This window comes from Panulirus ornatus, chromosome 73 (genome assembly GCF_036320965.1).
Source record: "Panulirus ornatus isolate Po-2019 chromosome 73, ASM3632096v1, whole genome shotgun sequence".
NCBI lineage: Eukaryota > Metazoa > Arthropoda > Malacostraca > Decapoda > Palinuridae > Panulirus > Panulirus ornatus.
In genome coordinates this window covers 1299709-1325532 of record NC_092296.1, presented here as the reverse complement: position 1 = coordinate 1325532, position 25824 = coordinate 1299709, and the positions used below count along the sequence as shown (strand labels likewise).

General features: G+C 38.8%; 1 protein-coding gene and 1 long non-coding RNA gene across 3 annotated transcripts; one reads left to right on the top strand and one right to left on the bottom strand.

Moving 5' to 3' along the window:
* Positions 1-867: 867 nt before the first annotated feature.
* Cdc45 (cell division cycle protein 45) lies at positions 868-25780 on the bottom strand. 2 transcript variants are annotated; one of them, XM_071661335.1, is made up of 13 exons: positions 25655-25780; positions 19665-19817; positions 19218-19355; positions 18614-18685; positions 17530-17679; positions 17134-17195; positions 16131-16292; positions 14617-14748; positions 11832-12092; positions 11259-11397; positions 9880-10085; positions 7377-7453; positions 868-1314 (listed from the first exon to the last, which is right to left on the bottom strand). In XM_071661335.1, exons 1-13 carry the CDS (start codon positions 25703-25705, stop codon positions 1250-1252), a joined length of 1668 nt encoding a protein of 555 aa, XP_071517436.1. In that variant the 5' UTR covers positions 25706-25780; the 3' UTR covers positions 868-1249. The 2 variants fall into 2 exon arrangements, with proteins under 2 accessions (XP_071517436.1, XP_071517437.1); XM_071661336.1 differs by lacking the exon at positions 7377-7453.
* LOC139748315 (uncharacterized) lies at positions 3223-7868 on the top strand. The gene is made up of 2 exons (XR_011712631.1): positions 3223-5032; positions 6651-7868. It is a non-coding gene; the product is annotated as an uncharacterized lncRNA (long non-coding RNA).
* Positions 25781-25824: the final 44 nt, after the last annotated feature.

The window sequence follows — 25824 nt, the reverse complement described above, 5'->3', positions numbered from 1 at the left end:
GTAATCAGGGGAAAGTTCCTATGTAGTTTGGTACCTGTATGCAGTGTAAAGGTGCTTCCTGAACACTAATATCTTGAGGTGGTGGGTGGAAGTATGGTTTGTTTATTGCACTGGAGGATGAGGATCTTGAAACCATGCTGTTGGCTTGACAACGTTTCACCTCTTGAGATGTGTGAATTTTAAGCCATGCAGGATGCTTCGTGTTGAAGTCCTCAGTCAAACTGGTGAAGTATGTGTTGCTCAGGCTTATAAATGGGAGTATGTTGTGTAGTTCTACTTTTAACTTCATGATAATACTTCAAAAGTTGTGCAAAAGCTATTAAAATTGGTTTACAAGCTTATTGTATGAGAAAGCTATAGACAAAATATTCAAAACATTCAATAAGCATGAACTCCTTCACTGAAAAAAGCTACACATGAAAAGTACAGTACATTTCAGATCAGCTATACAATGAGCACAAAACTTTTCACTGTTTAGCACATATGAGCACAAGTCTTCACCGCCTAGCACATAAGAGCACAAAAATCTTCACTGCTTAAGAAACATAAACTTTAACCAACTAAAGAACCACCTCATGATTGATTAAAATTTGTATCTACTTGACTTGTTACAAGCTTAAGTAGTGCCAAGGGATAAGGAATTCGTATTATTCCAAATTTTATTTGATTTAGTCATACTGATGCATCTTTTGGTGATGTCAGGTGTCTGAATTTTCATTATATGACTAATAATCAGAGAGGACTACACGAGGCATTACCTATTACATGCAGTTGCATCTAACCAAAGTGTTGATATCAGAATGACCCTTACTAAGCTATCACATTATTGCACTTGTTTTGGTATTTAATGGGAGAAAAATCACGAAGTGCTAAGTCAGTTTTACTGGCACATATCTATTCACTTATAAAAATTCAATTAAAAGCATTTTATTTCCACCAATATTTTTCTTATATATTATGATTCATAGTTTATAACAATAAAATTTGAAACTGCACTGTCCTAAAGTGCTCATCCTATTAATTACAAAGGAAGACTTGAAAGAAGATTAAGTTTGTTTCCACATTTCCTCTGAATTTTCGTTCTTCTACTTACCACAAATGGTACAAACGATGTACTTTCAACATGACCTAAAAATTACGATCTCCATAATTCTTAACATCGACTGAGGGTCAATAGGATGAGAAACATTAGATTAAAAAATTCACACTATATAAAAATAAATATGGTATGCACATTGGAACCAGTTACCTAGCTCAGTAAAGATATAAGGGCATCAAAAAACTTGCTGCGATCGTCCACGCTCAGTTGGATAACTGTGGAAGAAAATCATAATTACCTAAAGAATCTAAGGGAATATGCACATTAAACACTGATTTCAGTAAATCTTTCCCGGTGGTAACAAGAGGTTACAATTTTTTTCAAGATATTACATTGTCTACACGAAGAGCATTTGATGGAGCCATTTTGTTGCCTAAGGGTAAACTGGAAGCCACCGATTCCAACTAATTGCTACACTGTTACAACAGAACATTATGTTCTGCTTGACATAACATGACAGCTATTCATGTGTAAATGAAATACCCATGAACATATTCTCATATCCTTATCTGACTTGAGTTTACCTTAACTTATTTTGAAAAAGTGTACAAGTCAAACCAACACTATATGTGAACACACTTTTGTAATTATTCACAAGTTATCACTTGATAGGCACACGAAAGAGAGACTTTTGGATGTTAACGTGTTGAGAGGTGCAACTAGAGGGATGTCTGATCATTATCTTGTGGAGGCAAAGGTGAAGATTTGTAGAGATTTTCAGAAAAGAAGAGAGAATTTTGGAGAGAAAAGAGTGGTGAGAGTAAGTGAACTTGGGGAAAAAGACTTGTGTGAGGAAGTACAAGGAGAGACTGAGTACAGAATGGAAAAAGGTGAGAACAAAGAACGTAAGGGGAGTGGGGGAGGAATGGGATGTGTTTAAGGAAGCAGTGATGGCTTGCACAAAAGATGCTTGTGGCATGAGAAACATAGGAGGTGGGCAGATTAGAAAGAGCTGTGAGTGGTGGGATGAAGAAGTACGATTATAAGTGAAAGAGAAGAGAGAGGCATTTGGACGATTTTTGCAGGGAAATAATGCAAATGACTGGGAGATGTATAAAAGAAAGAGGCAGGAGGTCAAGAGAAAGGTGAAAAAGAGGGCAAATGAGGGTTGGGGTGAGAGAGTGTTATTATAAAAGAAAGAGGCAGGAGGTCAAGAGAAAGGTGAAAAAGAGGGCAAATGAGGGTTGGGGTGAGAGAGTATCATTAAATTTTAGGGAGAATAAAAAGATGTTTTGGAAGGAGGTAAATAAAGTGCGTAGGACAAGGGAACAAATGGGAACTGCAGTGAAGGGGCCTAATAGGGAATGCTTGCAGTTTGTACTAAGGCAAAGGGGATAAAAGTGAGTGCTCAAGTTATAGAGGTATAAGTTTGTTGAGTATTCCTGCGAAATTATATGGGAGGGTATTGACTGAGAGGGTGAAGGCATGTACAGAGCATCAGATTGGGGAAGAGCAATGTGGTTTCAGAAGTGGTAGAGGATGTGTGGATCAGGTGTTTGCTTTGAAGAATGTACTTAGAAACGCAAATGGATTTGTATGTAGCATTTATGGATCTGGAGAAGGCATATGATAGAGTTGATAGAGATGCTCTGTGGATGGTATTAAGAAAGTATGATGTGGGAGGTAAGTTAGTAAGTTAGAAGCAGTGAAAAGTTTTTATCGAGGATGTAAGGCATGTGTACGTGTAGGAAGAGAGGAAAGTGATTCGTTCTCAGTGAATGTAGGTTTGCAGCAGGGGTGTCTGATGTCTCCGTGGTTGTTTAATTTGTTTATGGATAGGGTTGTTAGGGAGGTGGATGCAAGAGTTTTGGAAAAAGCGGCAAGTATGCAGTCTGTTGTGGATGAGAGAGCTTGGGAAGTGGGTCAGTTGTTGTTCGCTGATGATAGAGCGCTGGTGGCTGATTCGTGCGAGAAACTGCAGAAGCCTGTGACTGAGTTTGGTAAAGTGTGTGAAAGAAGAAAGCTGAGAGTAAATGTGAATAAGAGCAAGGTTATTAGGTGCAGTAGGATTGAGGGACAAGTCAACTGGGGGGTAAGTTGGAATGGAGAAAAACTGGAGGAAGTGAAGTGTTTTAGATATCTGGGAATGGATTTGGCAGCGGATGGAACCATGGAAGCGGAAGTGATCCATAGGGTTAGGGAGGGGGCGAAAGTTTTGGGAGCGTTGAGGAATGTGTGGAAGTCGAGAACATTATCTCGGAAAGCAAAAATGGGTATGTTTGAAGGAATAGTGGTTCCAACAATGTTATACGGTTGCAAGGCGTCGGCTATAGATAGAGTTGTGCAGAGGAGGGTGAATGTGCTGGAAATGAGATGGTTGAGGACAATATGTGGTGTGAGGTGGTTTGATCGAGTAAGTAATAATAGGGTAAGAGAGATGTGTGGTAATAAAAAGGGTGTGGGTGAGAGAGCAGAAGAGGGTGTTTTGGAATGATTTGGTCACATGGAGAGAATGAGTGAGGAAAGATTGACCAAGAGGATATATGTGTCAGAGGTGGAGGGAACGAGGAGAAGTGGGAGACCAAATTGGAGGTGGAAAGATGGAGTGAAAAAGATTTTGAGTGATCGGGGCCTGAACATGCAGGAGGGTGAAAGGTGTGCAAGGAATAGAGTGAATTAGAACGATGTGGTATACCGGGGTCGACATGCTGTCAATGGATTGAACTAGGGCATGTGAAGCATCTGGGGTAAACCATGGAAAGTTCTATGGGGCCTGGATGTGGAAAGGGAGCTGTGGTTTCGGTGCATTATTACATGACAGCCAGAGACTGAGTGTGAATGAATGTGGCCTTTGTTGTTTTTTCCCAGTGCTACCTTGCGCACATGCGGGGGGGGAGGGAGTTGTTATTTCATGTGTGGCGGGGTGGCAATGGGAATGAATAAAGGCAAACAGTATGAATTATGTACATGTGTATATATGTATATGTTGAGATGTATAGGTATGTATATTTGCGTGTCTGGACGTGTATGTATATACATGTGTATGTGGGAGGGTTGGGCCATTCTTTCGTCTGTTTCCTTGCGCTACCTCGCTAACGTGGGAGAGAGCGACAAAGTAAAAATAAAATAATAAATCACTTTATAAACTAATCATCAGTAAGTACTGAACATTGTGGAAAGGAATAAGAAGGTACTCTATTAACATTACATAAACAATTAAATTTTCCAATTGTCCCATAAATATACAGTAAAGATACTACATAAATCCACATAAAGATACTGCATAAATCCACAGTGATGCATTAAGATCATGTAAGGAAAGATGTCTAAGTAAGAAGTCTGGTAATAAGCACAGTCTGGAGAAAAAAGTTTTCAGATATGGTTCAGACACACAAAGAGAATGAACAAAGAAAGACTGACTAAATGGATGTACATGTCTGATGTGAATGGAGCAAATGGGTTACCTATAAGATTTTGCCATGATGGCAGGGTAAGGAGATTACTTCTTTGCTGGAATATACTGTTTCTCTCAAACACTTCTCATCTCCATCTCCACGCATATCTTGCTTACTTATTTTGTATAGGTGTATATATGTATATGTCTGTGTATGTACGTATACGTCGAAATGTATATGTGCGTGTGTGGGCATTTATGTACATACGTGTATCTGGGTGGGTTGGGCCATCCCTCATCTCTTTCCTTGTGCTAACGTAGATGATGATGATTAAGTATAATAATTAAATATATATACTCCTACGGTGTAGTTATCTGTTTAAGGCATATTCAGAATTATCTAGTCACACCATGTAAATTTCTAAATTCTCACGATTTTGCAACGGATAAGCATTCAAGCTTTTTCACTGACCATTTTCACAGGGATTACACTAGATCTGATGATTCTGTATCCAGTGTTGAGTGGCTTTGCTGCAAGTGGATGAATATACAGTGAAAAAGAAAGTGAAAGCCTCTCAGTTCATTTGATACAGAGAAGGGTGAGAACCTCTTGAGTTTGTTTAACACAGAAAAAAAAAAGAGCCTAAATGGGTATGTTTGAAGGAATAGTAGTTCCAACAATGTTGTATGGTTGCGAGGCGTGGGCTATGGATAGAGTTGTGCGCAGGAGGATGGATGTGCTGGAAATGAGATGTTTGAGGACAATGTGTGGTGTGAGGTGGTTTGATCGAGTAAGTAACGTAAGGGTAAGAGAGATGTGTGGAAATAAAAAGAGCGTGGTTGAGAGAGCAGAAGAGGGTGTTTTGAAATGGTTTGGGCACATGGAGAGAATGAGTGAGGAAAGATTGACCAAGAGGATATATGTGTCGGAGGTGGAGGGAACGAGGAGAAGAGGGAGACCAAATTGGAGGTGGAAAGATGGAGTGAAAAGGATTTTGTGTGATCGGGGCCTGAACATGCAGGAGGGTGAAAGGAGGGCAAGGAATAGAGTGAATTGGAGCGATGTGGTATACAGGGGTTGACGTGCTGTCAGTGGATTGAATCAAGGCATGTGAAGCGTCCGGGGTAAACCATGGAAAGCTGTGTAGGTATGTATATTTGCGTGTGTGGACGTGTGTATGTACATGTGTATGGGGAGGGTTGGGCCATTTCTTTCGTCTGTTTTCCTTGCGCTACCTCGCAAACGCGGGAGACAGCGACAAAGTATAAAAAAAAAAAAAAAAAAAAAAAAAAAAAAAATTTAATATAAAAAGTCTGTTTAATAATGAAAAGTGAGAGCCTTTCACTTGTTTGATGTAGTAAAGTCAGTGCCTCTGTGTATTTAATACTGGAAAAGTGAGAGCCTCTTGCTTTCATACAAAAAAAAGTGAGAGCCTCTTGATTTAATATATATTTTATTCCATACATATTTACTAAGCATCATGTTAGCAAGGTAGTGCCAAGACCAGATGACTGAGCCTTAGAGGGGAAAAATCCTCACATGGCCCCATTCTCTGCTTTTCCTTTGGCAAAAGTAAGACAGGAAGGAAGGATTTCCAGCCCCTGCTCCCAACCCTCTTGGTTGCCTTCAACTACACGCATGGAATATTTGGGCGGTATTCTTTCTCCCCTATCCCCAGGGATATATATATACACACATGTATATAAATATATCTTTTTATACTTGATTGCCATTTCTTGTGTCAGAAAGGCAGCACAATGTAAAAAATCTTGGTGAATTCAGATCAACACAATCATTGTGACTGTTATGGTTGGTTGTCCTTAAATAGATGTATTTAACATCAAGCATATACATAAACAAAATGGATTGAAAGACTTGTAAGCTTACATCACAAGTGTAAAGTCAACTTTGATGAGACTGTAACATTTGGAGTACAATATCTCATTCCAAAGGAGCCCATAATTTCCCCATTACTGGAAGTAGCCCAGCTCTGAGAGTCTGTTGAGAAGCCTCTAGCAAAGGATCAAGGGGCAATCATGAGTAATAAATGAGCAAATATATGAAATATGAGAGGCAAAACCCAAAATAAGAGTTATGGATCTAATGCCATTCAGTTCTTTACATATGAGTCTAATGCCACTATGAGTCTTATGCCATTCAATTTTCAGATGCTGAGATAACTACGAAGTCTGATATGCATTTTGATTTCCTTTCAGGTTATGGCCAAAATTAATGTGGAGATTACAAAGCACCTATGACATGGGCAATTAGCTTAAGATTACATGGAATAGTGTATGCGAGGGAAGCATGTAAGGGCCTTAGGGATAAGTGGAGACTCTTTTGCTGTTTCCACCCCTTGATGGGAATTACTGGAGGGAAGAGGCATCAGATATATAGAAAGATTGAGAAAAGTACTAATCGTAAGTTCGTTGTCAAAATTGGATTTCTTTCTAAGAGGAGGGGTTGGATATCGTAAGAAACAGAGATGCAAGAGTAAAATATGTCACAAAGAAAGGCTGCAGTGTGAAAATGAAATAGTGCCACAGTGATCTAAGAACCTAGAAAAGACTTGTGAATAAAACAACTATAAGTATTATAAGAAACAGAGATGCAAGAGTACTATATGTCACAAAGAAAGGCTGCAGTGTGAAAATGAAACATTGCTACAGTGATCTAAGAACCCAGAAAAGACCTGTGGATGTAACAACTATAAATATAAATAAACAAGATCAAAGAAAGGAAAGGGAACCCAGAACAGGATAGCAAGACATTATCTACTCAAGATTCGATCTTACACACAATTATGCCCAACATTTTCAAATAAGAAAGCAAAATTTATTCATTCACTAAGAAGTCAGCATTCATTCATTCACTGTGGGGTTACTAACAATATCTTTTCACTCTTACCTTCATGCTGAAAAGTAACTAGTCATCATACTTACTATTAGTATCAAAGAATTCTAAGTGTGCTTTTGATCCAGTTTTGTCAGCTGCTTGCTCAAAAGCTTTTCCGAAGAAACTGCCACAGCATGAAATGGAACACATGAAATAAAATTCTACAGTGTGAATAGAGTGTACAGTGGAGATCTAAAAAAACATCATAAAACATCATAAACTATATCAGCATATGAAATGCCATAAAACTAACATTTTAGATGCCTTTTCGTTTCAATGATGTATTAACTGCAGTTTCTAGGCTGGATTCACAGTGTGAAAGAGAAGACTAAAAAAAATGGTGTTCACTACAGCTTTATAAAGTGTAAAGATACCAATATGTTCAGCAGTTCCATGGAAACAAAAGTAGGCTTTGCTGCATAGGAAGGGCAACAGTGTTTCAGAAATTATTTCCATTACAAAGGAATGAATTGAGGAAAGAACAAATGGAGTGGCTGTAAAAAATAATAAAATTTTGATGAAATAAAGCAAACAAGACAGAGGGCTTTTGACTTCTGTCCACTTTACCTCATGTTCCCATTTTATCTGTTGTTTCGCATTATTTACCTCCTTCCAAAACATATTTTTATTCTCGAGGCTAAAGTTTATTGATTCTCACCCCAACCCTCATTTGCCTTCTTTTTCAACCCTTGCACCTTCCTCTGGACCTTGTGACACTTTCTTTTATGCATCTCCCAATCTTTTGTTCTCCTCCCTTGTAAGTACCACACAAATGCCTCTCTTTTCTCTTCCACTAGCAACTTTACTTTGTCATCCAATCACTCACTACCCTTTCTAATCCGCCCACCTTCCATTTTTCACTTGCCACATGCATCTCTTGCACATGTCATCATTGCTTACCTGAATATTTCCCATTCCTTACCCACTTCCCTCACTTCATTTGGTCACCATTTGCCATTCAATGCTTAATCTCTCCTGGTATTTCTTCACACATGTCTCCATACAAAGCTCCCTTACTCTCACCACTCTCTTCTCCCCTACATTATCTACCCTTTTTTGAAAACATCTACAAAACTTCAACTTCACCTCCACAAGATGGTTATCAGACATCCTACCAGCTGCCCCTCTCAGCACATTTACGTCCAAAAAGTCTCTCTTTTACACACCTACAATTAGTATGTACTATAATAATGCCCACTGACCATATCTACTCACATACATATACTTGTGTTTATCACTCTTTTTAAACCGGTATTCCCAATTACCAGTCTTTTATTCAAAACACACCTCCAAAAGCTCTTCACCATTTCCATTCATAACACTGAATATCCCATGCACCCCAATTCTACCCTCAACTGCCACATTACTTACCTTTGCATTTAAATCACCCATCACTAATACCCGGTCTCATGCACCAAAACTGCTGACACACTCACTCAGCTGCTCCCAAAACACTTGCATCTCATGATCTTTCTTCTTGTGGCTAGGTGCATAAGCACTAATAGTCACCCATCTCTCGCCAACCACTTTCAGTTTTACCCGCATCAATCTAGAACTTACTTCCTTTCATTCTATCAAACACTGCCACAACTGCTTCAAGAGTATTGCTACTCTATCCCTAGCTCTTGTCCTCTTACCAACCCTCACTTTACTCCCAAGACATTTCCAAACCATTCTTCCCTTTACCCTTGAGCTTTCTTTCACTCAGAGCCAAAACATTCAGGTCTCTTTTCCTCAAACACTACCTACCTCTTCTTGGTTACATCCACACAAATTCAGGCATCCCAATCTGAGCCTTTGAGGAGGACGAGCACTCCTCACTTGGCTCCTCCTTGTCTTCTCTTTTAGAAACTGAAATTCAAGGGGAGGATTTCCAGCCCCCTGCTCCTCCCCTCTTTAGTCGCATATATATACCCTAGCCTGAGCCACGTGCCCATTTCATCAACCAACCCCTAGAGGTGGATGATTCATACTACTGGGTTGACTATGGACTGACTGCTGCAACCAGAATTCAAACCTATGCTCTCTACCATGGGCAGCCTGCAAATGTGTCACGGTCAGGAACGCTTACTGCTGCACTACAAAAGAGATTATATAATGTTCATTGTGTGGGGTGTCCACAAGTGAGTGGAGAATAATGCATGGTTGAGGTGTAGTTTTGTAATCTGATAGGCAATAAAGTGAGAATTAAAGATACAGGTAGAAATGGCTTTTTGTAGTTTTTAGTTTTACCAGATTACTGTTTCCCCATTCACAAGTATGAATCACAGGGAAATGTGGTCAAAGCAAGCTAAAAATTAGCATCAAAGGGTTGTCAGAGAGGGAATTGGGGGATAGTACAGTGAATCACTGACATACAAGTGAACAGGCTTAGAGGCTGAATATCATATCATTTATGGAGAAATGGTGAAGATAATTGGTCATAATCCTGAAGGGCACAACAGTTGACAAGTTAAGGGGAGGAATTCCTAACACAATGACCACAACACTGGAAGTACTTTAACAAACATTGGTGTGTTCTTATAAGCCCAAGTCACACTCCATACTCACTTTCTGTGTGATTCTTCAGACACTGGAGGAATACCACAGACTAGGCAGATGTTTGGTTCAGATGCCCTAACATCTGGTGTGGTGATGATGAGGGGCAGTGAGCGAGATTTTTTGCTACGTGAAACTGCTACATGGGCCCTCAATGTAAAACGTGCCAAAAGTGATAAACAGTGAGGAGCAGCGAAGAATCTAGCATCTGGAGTACCCTGGCAACAAAAAGACAATGCTCATTATGTGCAATATAAATTAAATTTCTATGAGCACAAAGGACTTAATAAAATAGCTCTTCAAAATGGAAAATAATACTTAATACAGATATATCAAAAGAAGTCAACACATGGCACAATAAGAGGGGGGAAAACAGCAGCAGAGACAATTTTTTTCACACACGTTCATGTCCTGTGTTACCAAAGAAGCATCAGAACACAGAAGAGAAAATGGCCACATTCATTCATATCCACTCTCTAAAGCACCCTATCCACAATCAGGCTCCAGAACAGAGGCATATGTGAGGTCTATTTTTTTAATCAGTTGACTGGTTGGGTCTATCAGGCATTTATCATTATTGTTATTTGAATTATATGGGGTGCATCAAGAGCATGGTCTCACTAAATAGTGGTATTCACTCTTCTAACTCTTGAGGGTGATACAGAAATAGTAGTGGAAGAGGATTCACTGAAATGCTCTTTCCCTAAAATCACCTCTGACTATAGGGATTTTGATCAGGATAGGGCATCTACCCACATAAGGTAACTTACTCTAAGGTGAGTCATTCTGTCTTTTAGCTGCTAAAGATCTAGAGTACCTACAGCCTAGCCATTTACTGAGTAAAAAGTTCATACATGACACACGAATTTTCATCTATTCTCTTACTCAGCTAGTTGTATTCCATGTCATTTAAAAAAAATCAAGTTTAAAAGAAGACTAGCATTAAACTCACTTTATTCATACTGGCTCAATGTTCACCTGGATATTTTTGACAAAAGTTTTACGGCTGTCAAAAGATGACAGACAATTTACAGTTAACACCTTAAACTGGCAGAATAATGCCAAGGGAATCAATTGCCCAGAGGGCCACAAGGATTAATGCTGGAATTAGTGTAGCGAACAGAAAATGACAGATTCGTGCCTTACATCATACTTGAAAAAAGGTTACAGGTAAATTTGTTGCACTTTAATTCTAGTGATGCACATGGTTTCAGAAAGTTAAAGATAAAAGTAAATAACTAAGGCATTTACAAGCTCCACTTTTTCACGTAACTTTAAGACTACCAAATTATATACCATATATTTGACCTTCCCACAGATATGATCGTGACAGTGAGGCTGCATAATTCAGCAAACCATCCTTAACAGGATCAGCATTAAATTCCTCTTACCTCTATTACAGTAGCATAAAGGAATGGTCCAGCAGAAATAACTTGATTCATGTCAAGAAAGGTCTGCATTTGTCTATAAACAGCTTCCAACTGTTGTTTACTACTTTCTATACCCTTCTCCAGGACAGTCAGCTTAGATCTGCAAATAACAGGAGGATAATGCTTCTGATACCCAGACTTCAAATAGTCAGTTAGCAATGAGTCTGCAAAATACTATTGTACAACAGAAACCATTAATGAGATATCTGGCCATTTTCTGTAGATGAAATACATGTATGATGCTTAATTATTTCCATATAACTAACAATATTGATGTAACTGATGAATCTCCTTTTTCCCAAAAAATTGACAGTGGAAAGGTCTTTGTCAATGAACAGGACTGTGAAGATGATCAATCCTGGAAGAATGACTGAGAGAAATCTTTATGAAGATAAAGAAAAAACATCGAAAGACAAGGTTGCTGGTAATGTAAGTGAGTACATTTACATATATTGAAAGCTTGGAAAAATCTCTTCAGGAATAAATCTGTTAAATATGCATCAATGTCTGGTTAAAATGGAAAAAATTACTGACATGCTCAGGCTATCCGTAACTTCCAAAAAAGCATCTGCAGCAGTCTTCTCCTTATCATTAGTTTCTAAGAGGGCTGATGTTGCATACACATAATCCATAGCACTGAATCTGCTTCGGAAGCCATGAGTTATGTAAAAAGATGCGAAGAGCAGGTTATCCAATCCATATTTCTCTGCTTTAGACTCAAGGAGAGGCTGCAGTTCATTACGGAGGGAGACATCCATGCCACAATACTTTTGCCTGCACTGTGAAAGAGGAAGTCTGTGGAGGATAAGAAATAAGTTTTATAGACAGGCTAATGTGTACTATGAGGGATATATTAAAAACATAGGGAAGACACTCTTGTTAAGACAGTTGATCCACAACACACAAGACCCTAGTTACCCCAGAAAAATTTCATATTCCTGGGAACATATCAATGACATCCTTTAATATCAATGAAAGATTTCACAAGGACATTTACACTCCAACAGGGTCATAGTGCACCATCTACTCACAAAAGAGTAACATACAAACTATACAGGTGGGATGGGCAGATGCATGTCTCTTCAGCTTATTTTGTCAACTGTATAAATCAATCTAATTCTACACTCAAGAGAATTTGAGGAACATAAACTTCTTAAATGGGGAAAAAGATGCACATACTATACCGGGAAATGAATACTAGCACCCTTACTGTAAAAAAAGCACTTTTGTGCACATCACTTATGATAAAGAACTTAATTTGCATGTCAATGAAAAATGTACTGTACTGGATTTTGATCTAATGCTGGATTATATGAGTTGGTTATGAAGAATGAAATCCATTTATTTGATGGAAGCAGAACCCTATAATCATGAGAACCTGACCAACCAGTCAACACTACAGTCACCCCTTTTTTAATAAATTCCACTGCAATACCATCCAAACCCACTGCCTTGCTGGCTTTCATCTTCTGCAAAGCTTTTACTACCTCTTCTCTGTTTACCAAATCATTCTCCCTAACCCTCTCACTTTACACACCACCGCGACCAAAACACCCTATATCTGCCACTCTCTCATCAAACACATTCAACAACACTTTAGAATACTCACTCCATCTCCTTCTCACATCACCAATACTTGTTATCACTTCCCCATTAGCTCCCTTCACTGGTGTTCAAATTTGTTCCCTTATCTTACGCACTTTATTAACCTCCTTCCAAAACATCTTTTTTTTTTTTTTTTTTTGCCGCTGTCTCCTGCGTTTGCGAGGTAGCGCAAGGAAACAGACGAAAGAAATGGCCCAACCCACCCCCATACACATGTATATACATACGTCCACACACGCAAATATACATACCTACACAGCTTTCCATGGTTTACCCCAGACGCTTCACATGCCTTGATTCAATCCACTGACAGCACGTCAACCCCGGTATACCACATCGCTCCAATTCTCTCTATTCCTTGCCCTCCTTTCACCCTCCTGCATGTTCAGGCCCCGATCACACAAAATCTTTTTCACTCCATCTTTCCACCTCCAATTTGGTCTCCCTCTTCTCCTCGTTCCCTTCACCTCCGACATATATATTCTCTTGGTCAATCTTTCCTCACTCATTCTCTCCATGTGCCCGAACCATTTCAAAACACCCTCTTCTGCTCTCTCAACCACGCTCTTTTTATTTCCACACATCTCTCTTACCCTTACGTTACTTACTCGATCAAACCACCTCACACCACACATTGTCCTCAAACATCTCATTTCCAGCACATCCATCCTCCTGCGCACAACTCTATCCATAGCCCACGCCTCGCAACCATACAACATTGTTGGAACCACTATTCCTTCAAACATACCCATTTTTGCTTTCCGAGATAATGTTCTCGACTTCCACACATTCTTCAAGGCTCCCAGAATTTTCGCCCCCTCCCCCACCCTAAAATTCAATGATGCTCTCTCACTCCAACTCTCATTTGCCCTCTTTTTCACCTCTTGAACCCTTCTCTTGACCTCCTGCCTCTTTCTTTTATACATCTCCCAATCATTTGCATTATTTCCCTGCAAAATCGTACAAATGCCTCTCTCTTCTCTGTCACTTATAATCTTACTTCTTCATCCCACCACTCACTACCCTTTCTAATGTGCCCACCTCCCACAATTCTCATACCACAAGCATCTTTTGCGCAAGCCACTGCTTCCCTGCTACATCCCATTCCTCCCCCACTCCCCTTACGTCCTTTCTTTTCACCTTTTTCCATTCTGTACTCAGTCTCTCCTGGTATTTCCTCACACAAGTCTCCTTCCCAAGCTCACTTACTCTTACCACTCTCTTCACCCCAACATTCTCTCTTCTTTTCTGAAAACCTCTACATATCTTCACCTTCGCCTCCACAAGATAATGATCAGACATCACTCCAGTTGCACCTCTCAGCACATTAACATCCAAAAGTCTCTTTCGTGAGCCCATCAATTAACATGTAATCCAATAACGCCCTCTGGCCATCTCACCTACTTACATACGTATACTTACGTATATCTCTCTTTTTAAACCAGGTATTCCCAATCACCAGTCCTTTTGCAGCACATAAATCTACAAGCTCTTCACCATTTCCATTATGAGTTAACTCATATCCCTGAAATGGGTTTTTGATTAATCCTAATAACAAGGGTTATTCCTTAAACCAAATCGAATGTCCTTAAAACATATCTATCACAACTTCAACTTCATATCGACACATCAAATCTTCATATAAAACATTTAGCCAACACACACAAAAAAAAAAAGATGTCACTATGGTTTCAATCAATAAAAATTTTCTTACCCCATTTCGGCCAGCAACTCATGCAGTCTCTTTTCTCCCTTAAGTGTCCAGAGTTTTAGAGTGGTGGCAGAGTAGAGAGAGTGACGCATGCTTTCCACAAAACTCCAATGGCGGTAAAGTGCAAGTCGTAATCTAAACTTCACTTAAGGAAACCTCATAAAAAGGACATGTATCACATAATGAGTGAATACAATTCAACTCAAAAGGACTCAATATGACAGTATATAGTAATTTAGTTGTCTTAAAATTCCTTAAAAGCAATACACTCATTATATTCATGTAAACATATAAGTGCAACTACAAATGATTTTAACAAATGGGTAATTCTGGTTCTTCTCTTCAGTCCATTTTATCAAATCTTATAATTGCAGTTCAAATGGAACTGATTATACTTAGTTCAGCACTCCTTAGGAACTCAAACAAAATTAATCTTTTAAACTGACAGTTTATCCAAATCACAATCCAATTAATTCTATAGACAAGTGTGAACAAAAAAGTAATCTCCATCGAGCTAAACATTTTTTTAAAAACTAACTTCCCACATACATGCAGGAATTTCAATTCACTCATAGGAGCTACTGGAAACACTGCACCAGAGTTGCCCTCTGCCAGTTGCCTGTTAAGGGTGAGACTCTAAAGGCTAAGAAGCAGCAGTGGATTTCAACATTTATGGAGACTCTTGTGCCATGACCACCTCCTCGAGGGAGTTCCCAAAGGGAACAGGTGTCAGAGATATCGATACACAGGGATTGAGAGATTCATTATATATGATCATATATGTTGCTTCAACAAACCTAAACAATTACTCTACATTTCATACATATTCAAAAATATTCGTGAATAAGCAGTTTAGGAATATGGTAACCGAGTCTGCCAGTATAAAACAAATGCCTTAATGTACAGATATTACTGATCAGCTTTTAAGCTCATTATATTCCTTCTAAAAGGAAGCTTCTCACAGCTTAAAATAAAGTCAACTTTAATATCATTTGTTAGACTTGCCATGAAACAAGAACAAGCTTCTTTCAATTACCACAATAAAAAGTTCTGAAGGTGATGAATTATTCTGATCTGTGGCCACTTACCAGTTTAAGTTTGGAAGCCTTTATGTTTCACTTCTCCAGCTTGTTACAAATGACTTCAAAAATCAAATATTCACCAGTTAGCATAGGGGAGATTTCCCAGCATCATATAATAACACCCTGGAGATAATGTCATTGTCATATCATCTTTAAAAGTTCAGGATGACTTAATGAAAGACTCAAGTCTAAGTAAAGCCAACTTACAGAAGTATTCAATGTAATTCATGCCACCAATTCATCCACCCTCTTGGAATATTCTGTGTCATTTAAATGTGAGACATGAAACCATGGCAATACTTTTTTTTCAATAGAACACTTTCATAAATGCCCACAATACAGCCGTTGCACAAAACCTACAAGAATAATTTCAACATATTCATACTATTTCCTACACAATCAAGCAAAAAACATTAAATGTAAAGAAAAGGATACTCTTTTTCAAAGCTAATCCTGAGGCAGTCAAGTGGCTGCTCATCTTGGGTCTTATGATTCAAACGAGATACATGATTCTGAAGTGATGCTGTTACCAATAAATACTTATCTTGCTCTATTCGTTCAGACATCAGTTGCTCTGTCTCTCCTATAATTGCCCACCTGAATGCACAAAAAAGGTAAAAAATTTCAAGTAGACAAAAGAAAAACATTCTGATTATGTTAAGACACAACTAAGCAATATGTTGAATGAAAACAACAGCCTCAACCTAAAACTTCTACAGATGACTTTTTTGATTTTATAATAACTCATTACTGCATGAACTTGTTTGTCACTAGGATAAGATATATGAACCTAAAGGACTCTCATTAACGGTAAGAACTGGGTTTGTTTTCCACTGCAGATATATTTTCCCGCTGCTCCTTCAATGTGTCCCCAGCAACTGGGCACAGTCATTGGGTTAAAAATAATGTATGAGCAGCGAGCAGCAAAAGTTTTTGATGAGAGCAATTTAAATACATTACAGTTCAATCTTTTGTGGAGCCTGTCTGTTCTATATATAAAATAAAAGCCAAGTGAAAATATTCTTGAAGGGGTATGAAGTACCTCTTTTACAATATCATTAAAATCATCATAGCAAATCTAATATCACATATTCATCATAATGTAATGTGACAGAAATAAAGGAGTTCCTTTAGCTTCCCTCCCCCCCAAGAAAAAATAAATAAATAAAAAAATTATACTACCTATCATCCAAATAATATAAAATTTCAATCAAGGTTAACAAAAACCTTCACTAAAAAAACAAAGCCAGGATAAAGATTGAAAATTAAAACATACTAAATCAAAGCGCTGTAACATATTTACATTGAGGAAATGAACCAAGGGAGCCACACTGTAAAACCCTGAAATTAACAAATATTTTTCAGAAGCATTAAAAAAAGTCTACTCTCTGAATTTCTAAGACATTCACTAAATCACACATTCTATTAATAAACTTACCATAATAATTCATTAGAATCTTTAGACAGCTTCCATGCAAGGTCAAACATTAGGGTTGCAGTCTGAAAAATAAGTGTCAATAAATTCTGCAGCAACAGTATACATAATCTTGACTATATAGGTAGCCAGTGACATTCAATTACCAATATTAGGTTTATATCAATACCACATAAGCACTTTCCTCATGAAAAATATTTCTTTCCATAATTTTCCAACTGTGGACATTCTCTGAACTACTTATAAAAAAAAAAAGGGGGGGTAGAAAAATTAGGTCAAAAGGAAGCAGCCTTGAGAGAGTGAAGGTTTACTGGTGCAGAAAAAGATGAATTAATTAGAATCTGATGGACAGACACAGGCAGGTAAAGAAGAAATTCTATACGTATAAATGTTCCTTACTGAACTTCCATAATGTGAAAACTGTGTGTAATCAAAAAGAATTTTTTGTCGCTGTTGCTCCCATTGTCGCCTTGCTCGTCGCTTTTCTAAGACCTCTTCATCAAAACGTGGCCTCTTCTGCCCTTCCTCATCACTTTCTTCATCTTCACTCTAAGAAAGGGAATCCTGAATGATTAATTACAAACTTAAAGAAATTCTGATGAAAGCTTGTAAAAATGTCTGCAATATTCTGCACCCTAAGTCTGGATCTGAAGCATTCTCACCAGCATGTGATGATTCATTATAGGATGGGTAAGCCTTGGAAACTAATGCAGGCAGGGAATGAATAAAGGCAGACAGTATGAATTATGTATATGTGTATATATGTGTATGTCTGTGTGTGTATATATGTATATGTTGAGATGTATAGGTATGTATATTTATGTGTGTGGACATGTATGTATATACATGTGTATGTGGGTGAGTTGGCTATTCTTTCGTCTGTTTCCTTGCGCTACCTCGTTAACGCGAGAGACAGGAACAAAGCAAAATAAATAAATAATAAATAGTTATATAATTATATCATTCATAAAATAGTTCCACTGATGCACCAACTGGTATCAACAAGGAACTGGATGCTGAACAAAACTCACTAATTCTTCATCCTGAAACCTCATGTTTACAACTGACCAACTTAAAGGTTTATTAAACACGCTGCAAGTGCTCCTATTTCTCCCTTTTCCCTCTTTGCTAACAACCAACCCTCCTACATTTCATTCTTCAGGGGAAGATTCTGTCTATTTAAATACCAATCTATTTATATGCAATGCAGGCAGAAAGCAACAAGTGATATCTGAAGTGGCTACAAACACAGTTTTAAGCACTATCACACAGTTACCACCATAAATAATTAAACGGGCATTTCTAAATCCCTGAAGTCTAATTTTCATGTGCCATGCTAGTTCAAAACCTAAAAGTTACTGAATGCAGATTAGCATATATGTACTCACACCACCTAAAACCAAGACCTTAAAAAAAAAAATCGAAGACTCCTTTTTATTGATATATTTACAGAAATATACCAAGGTCTTTTTTCATCACTTACTTCATCTTCACGAAACACATCATCGAAAGCAGGGACTTCCTCATCATCATCAAGTTTTGTCAAAATACGTATCTGTTAAAAGATGCAATGCCTTGAAAGACAAAATTCATACAATTTCTGTCTACACTAAAAAAGATATTAAAAAAATCCAACAGACAATAATAATTCTACATTCTACATAACAGAACACTACCATACATAAGACATGCACAAGACAACAAACACACATATAAATGTATTAAAAATAAAATTATACAGTCCAGTTCTCTCAAAATTTCCTCTAGACCCTCCTCAATCAAACCTACACCTGGACAATCCTGTCTCATTCCCCTGCTGCACCATATCTTACATGTATTCATATCTCTAAACTTTCTCCTTTCACTCACTTCTAGTAGATTCACATGCATACAAAAATAAACACTAAATTTTTCCTAGTCAAATAGCTTCCAATGAGTATGTAAATAATGAATGAAGAAGGCTGCAAATGAATACAGCAAAACGACAGAATAAGCTAAACATCAATACCTGATGTTTCACAGTGACTGTTTTTAAATGAAACATCCTAACAGACATAAGGCAACATAAACAATACATCATTTTTTACCTGCTCTCCACTGTATATATTACATATGTCAAGAGGTCTGTGGTTGTCAGCCACAAAGAAAATAAGGTCATCTGGCGGCTGCAAAAGATCTACAAGATCAACACAGCCTCCACAGTTTATCAGCACTAAGTGTTTCACCTGTAAAAATTAATCTACATATATTTTGCATCTCAAGGCACACCTACAATTCCAAAATTAATCATCTGATAAAGAAACAAATTCAATTATTTATGGTCAACAAAGCCAATCATCTACTGGTGTATTTCATTTATCCAATGCATAAAAAGAAAGTTTATAAATAAAACATTTTCTTATATGCATCAAACATCATGCTTCCCTACCATAATATATGTCAAGTACATATTAGTTGCATATGTCATCTCCTATAATATAAAAACAAATTTCAGCATGCACTACAGTCTGTGATATCCCTCATCTAATACATACCTGCTCTGCATGTTGCTGAAATGAATTTATTAGATCAGTTCGAGTCTGCACAGGAACAACTGTGTACAATATGTGGTCGGTACGGAAGAGTGACTGAAGAATCTTACTTGCACATATACCATCAATGTCGAAGTGCACCAATACCAGAATACGCTGTACAAATTAAAAATGAGACCATGTCATAACAATACTAAAACAATGTCCTATATGTGACAATGAATGCTGGGACTCTGACAAGGCTGTGGCTGTACAGTATGAAGAGATAGGTCACACAAATGAAGATAAACATATTTCTGAGGGATGTAATGCACAGAAATGATACTGAAATGGGATTTAAGAGATCAAAAGAAGGAGTTTGACCTGAATTTAAGTGTGATTTATGACATATTTGTGGTGTACCGAAGTGATTTATACTCCATACATACATACATACAACAACTTACCAAATGTCTCCTTAGCCTCAAATATTAAACATAGTTTCTAAAAGGGAAACAGAAGAAGGAGTCACACGGGGAGTGCTCATCCACCTCGAAGGCTCAGATTGGGGTGTCTAAATGTGTGTGGATGTAACCAAGATGAGAAAAAAGGAGAGATAGGTAGTATGTTTGAGGAAAGGAACCTGGATGTTTTGGCTCTGAGTGAAACGAAGCTCAAGGGTAAAGGGGAAGAGTGGTTTGGGAATGTCTTGGGAGTAAAGTCAGGGGTTAGTGAGAGGACAAAAGCAAGGGAAGGAGTAGCTCTACTCCTGAAACAGAAGTGGTGGGAATATGTGATAAGAGTGTAAGAAAGTAAACTCCAGATTGATATGGGTAAAACTGAAAGTTGATGGAGAGAGATGGGTGATTATTGGTGCATATGCATCTGGGCATAAGAAAGATCATGAGAGGCAAGTGTTTTGGGAGCAGCTGAGTGAGTGTTAATAGTTTTGATGCACGAGACCGGGTTATAGTGATGGGTGATTTGAATGCAAAGGTGAGTAATGTGGCAGTTGAGGGAATAATTGGTATACATGGGGTGTTCAGTGTTGTAAATGGAAATGGTGAAGAGCTTGTAGATTTATGTGCTGAAAAAGGACTGGTAATTGGGAATACCTGGTTTAAAAAGAGAGATATACATAAGTATACATATGTAAGTAGGAGAGATGGCCAGAGAGCACTGTTGGATTACGTGTTAATTGATAGGCACGCGAAAGAGAGACTTTTGGATGTTAATGTGCTGAGAGGTGCAACTGGAGGGATGTCTCATCATTATCTTGTGGAGGCAAAGGTGAAGATTTGTAGAGGTTTTCAGAAAAGAAGAGAAAATGTTGGGGTGAAGAGAGTGGTGGGAGTAAGTGAGCTTGGGAAGGAGACTTGTGTGAGGAAGTACCAAGAGAGACTGAGTACAGAATGGAAAAAGGTGAGAACAAACGAGGTAAGGGGAGTGGGGGAGGAATGGGATGTATTTAGGGAAGCAGTGATGGCTTGTGCAAAAGATGCTTGTGGCATGAGAAGCATGGGAGGTGGGCAGATTAGAAAGGGTAGTGAGTGGTGGGATGAAGAAGTAAGATTATTAGTGAAAGAGAAGAGAGAGGCATTTGGACGATTTTTGCAGGGAAATAATGCAAATGAGTGGGAGATGTATAAAAGAAAGAGGCAGGAGGTCAAGAGAAAGGTGCAAGACGTGAAAAAGAGGGCAAATGAAAGTTGGGGTGAGAGAGTATCATTAAATTTTAGAGAGAATAAAAAGATGTTTTGGAAGGAGGTAAATAAAGTGCGTAAGACAAGGGAACAAATGGGAACTTCAGTGAAGGGGGATAATGGGGAGGTGATAACAAGTAGTGGTGATGTGAGGAGATGGAGTGAGTATTTTGAAGGTTTGTTGAATGTGTTTGATAATAGAGTGGCAGATATAGGGTGTTTTGGTCGAGGTGGTGTGCAAAGTGAGAGGGTTACAGAAAATGATTTGGTAAACAGAGAAGAGGTAGTGAAAGCTTTGCGGAAGATGAAAGCCGGCAAGGCAGCGGGTTTGGATGGTATTGCAGTGGAATTTATTAAAAAAGGGGGTGACTGTATTGTTGACTGGTTGGTAAGGTTATTTAATGTATGTATAATTCATGGAGAGGTGCCTGAGGATTAGCGGAATGCTTGCATAGTGCCATTGTACAAAGGCAAAGGGGACAAATGTGAGTGCTCAAATTACAGAGGTATGAGTTTGTTGAGTATTCCTAGGAAATTGTATGGGAGGGTATTGATTGAGAGGGTGAAGGCATGTACAGAGCATGAGATTGGGGAAGAGCAGTGTGGCTTCAGAAGTGGTAGAGGATATGTGGATCAGGTGTTTGCTTTGAAGAATGTTTGTGAGAAATACTTAGAAAAGCAAATGGATTTGTATGTAGCATTTGTGGATCTGGAGAAGGCATATGAGCGAGTTGATAGAGATGCTCTGTGGAAGGTATTAAGAATACATGGTGTGGGAGGCAAGTTGTTAGAAGCAGTGAAAAGTTTTTGTCGAGGTTGTAAGGCATGTGTACGTGTAGGAAGAGAGGAAAGTGATTGGTTCTCAGTGAATGTAGGTTTGCGGCAGGGGTGTGTGGTCTCCATGGTTGTTTAATTTGTATATGGATAGGGTTGTTAGGGAGGTGAATGCAAGAGTTTTGGAAAGAGGGGCAAGTATGCAGTCTGTTGTGGATGAGAGAGCTTGGGAAGTGAGTCAGTTGTTGTTCGCTGATGATACAGCGCTGGTGGCTGATTCATGTGAGAAACTGCAGAAGCTGGTGACTGAGTTTGGTAAAGTGTGTGGAAGAAGAAAGTTAAGAGTAAATGTGAATAAGAGCAAGGTTATTAGGTACAGTAGGGGTGAGGGTCAAGTCAATTGGGAGGTGAGTTTGAATGGAGAAAAACTGGAGGAAGTGAAGTGTTTTAGATATCTGGGAGTGGATCTGGCAGCGGATGGAACCATGGAAGCGGAAGTGGATCATAGGGTGGGGGAGGGGGCGAAAATTTTGGGAGCCTTGAAAAATGTGTGGAAGTCGAGAACATTATCTCGGAAAGCAAAAATGGGTATGTTTGAAGGAATAGTGGTTCCAACAATGTTGTATGGTTGCGAGGCGTGGGCTATGGATAGAGATGTGTGCAGGAGGATGGATGTGCTGGAAATGAGATGTTTGAGGACAATGTGTGGTGTGAGGTGGTTTGATCGAGTAAGTAACGTAAGGGTAAGAGAGATGTGTGGAAATAAAAAGAGCGTGGTTGAGAGAGCAGAAGAGGGTGTTTTGAAATGGTTTGGGCACATGGAGAGAATGAGTGAGGAAAGATTGACCAAGAGGATATATGTGTCGGAGGTGGAGGGAACGAGGAGAAGAGGGAGACCAAATTGGAGGTGGAAAGATGGAGTGAAAAAGATTTTGTGTGATCGGGGCCTGAACATGCAGGAGGGTGAAAGGAGGGCAAGGAATAGAGTGAATTGGAGCGATGTGGTATACAGGGGTTGACGTGCTGTCAGTGGATTGAATCAAGGCATGTGAAGCGTCTGGGGTAAACCATGGAAAGCTGTGTAGGTATGTGTGTTTGCGTGTGTGGACGTATGTACATGTGTATGGGGGGGGGGGCCATTTCTTTCGTCTGTTTCCTTGCGCTACCTCGCAAACGCGGGAGACAGCGACAAAGTATAAAAAAAAAAAAAAAAAAAAATATATATATATATATATGGAAAGAGGGGCAAGTATGAAGTCTGTTGGGGATGAGAGAGCTTGGGAAGTGAGTCAGTTGTTGTTCGCTGATGATACAGCGCTGGTGGCTGATTCATGTGAGAAACTGCAGAAGCTGGTGACTGAGTTTGGTAAAGTGTGTGAAAAAAGAAAGTTAAGAGTAAATGTGAATAAGAGCAAGGTTATTAGGTACAGTAGGGTTGAGGGTCAAGTCAATTGGGAGGTGAGTTTGAATGGAGAAAAACTGGAGGAAGTGAAGTGTTTTAGATATCTGGGAGTGGATCTGGCAGCGGATGGAACCATGGAAGCGGAAGTGGATCATAGGGTGGGGGAGGGGGCGAAAATTCTGGGAGCCTTGAAGAATGTGTGGAAGTCGAGAACATTATCTCGGAAAGCAAAAATGGGTATGTTTGAAGGAATAGTGGTTCCAACAATGTTGTATGGTTGCGAGGCGTGGGCTATGGATAGAGTTGTGCGCAGGAGGATGGATGTGCTGGAAATGAGATGTTTGAGGACAATGTGTGGTGTGAGGTGGTTTGATCGAGTAAGTAACGTAAGGGTAAGAGAGATGTGTGGAAATAAAAAGAGCGTGGTTGAGAGAGCAGAAGAGGGTGTTTTGAAATGGTTTGGGCACATGGAGAGAATGAGTGAGGAAAGATTGACCAAGAGGATATATGTGTCGGAGGTGGAGGGAACGAGGAGAAGAGGGAGACCAAATTGGAGGTGGAAAGATGGAGTGAAAAAGATTTTGTGTGATCGGGGCCTGAACATGCAGGAGGGTGAAAGGAGGGCAAGGAATAGAGAGAATTGGAGCGATGTGGTATACCGGGGTTGACGTGATGTCAGTGGATTGAATCGGGGCATGTGAAGCGTCTGGGGTAAACCATGGAAAGCTGTGTAGGTATGTATATTTTGCGTGTGTGGACGTATGTATATACATGTGTATGGGGGTGGGTTGGGCCATTTCTTTCGTCTGTTTCCTTGCGCTACCTCGCAAACGCGGGAGACAGCGACAAAAAAAAAAAAAAAAAAAATATATATATATATATATATATATATATATATATATATATATGATTACTCTTAATGCCTAGAGGTCTTGGAAATTCCAACACTGCTGGTTTCATCTCACTTTCCTCACCTTTCATACCATGATATATCTTGCACCGTTCATACTACAGTATATCTTGCACAATTTTTTCACATAGGAGAGGCCATAAACTACCTACAAATACAATTTCTAAAGTGGTCCTCATTATACATTCAATTATTGCTAATACATGACAGAGAACAAATGTACTAAAATATAGTTGAACACATAAAATAATTTCATAACAACCAAAAAGCAATATTAAAGAATTGAACACAGTTATCAGCACCAATATAAAAGCAGCAAGTGCTCTTCTTTTCAAAGCTTTACAAGTATTAATCTTCAGGCCTATGTGTAGTTCCCTATAGAATCTGACTGACCAAGTATATTCATATGTAATGATCTACAGACCTTTCTAAATTCTACACCAGGTGGTCCATCAGATTTTTAACCAATGTATATCACATAATACAATTTCACATCCCAGTTTCTCTCATTACTCAAATTCTGTAATTACATTAATGACAACAGATTAGTGTGAAGTTCTTTTCCTCTTCTGCATGTCAAGCCAACTGAGTAAAAAATATGGTAAATTTCTCATTCGCCTGTCACTAAAGTAAGACTTTTCCCAATGGGTATTCAACAAAAAGTCTTAAAGTTAAGCAGTCATGTATTCATTATCCCCCTAAGGATGCATCAAACAGGTTCGATCATGGAATCTCTATAATCCATCCCAGGATGATGATAAAATATCTAACATCTGACTATAAACTTCCTAAATGACACCTTGACACGCAAAATGTTACATCAAAATTGAGTCATGTTTCGTCACGCCCTCTATCGCCAAAATTGTCCGTCTAGAGTAAGAGATAAAAGTACTTCTGCATTAATGTCAAAATTCTAAATGTACACCAAAAATAACCAAACATTCTGTGACAATTTAAAACTAAAGTTGAGTCAGGGATTACATATATGAAATCATATAAACATAAAGAAATAAAGCTCTCCAGCGTAAGAATATACGGTGCCAGTAAATCTACTACATACACGGAAGTGTGAAGTTCACACGAGGAAATTACTCAAAACATAAACGAGCAGTGACTCGACCCCAGTTATCTTTTTTGAGCTAAACTGGTTCATACTGGGTAGTCGGGCCACTACAGTTGAATCATTCAACAGTAACCTATACTTCACGCATCACTGTGATCTCACTTTGCCCCTGATCACGTCGTAAAAATCTTTCCGAAGATCAGAGACGAACATTGCTGCAGTAATAACCTCATGAAGACTTGTTTACAAATGTTGTTCGCTGATTTTGGCGCCAAAAGACGCTGACGTCATAGGTCCTTTGCTGGTTGTGATTGGCCGACACCATCGCACAG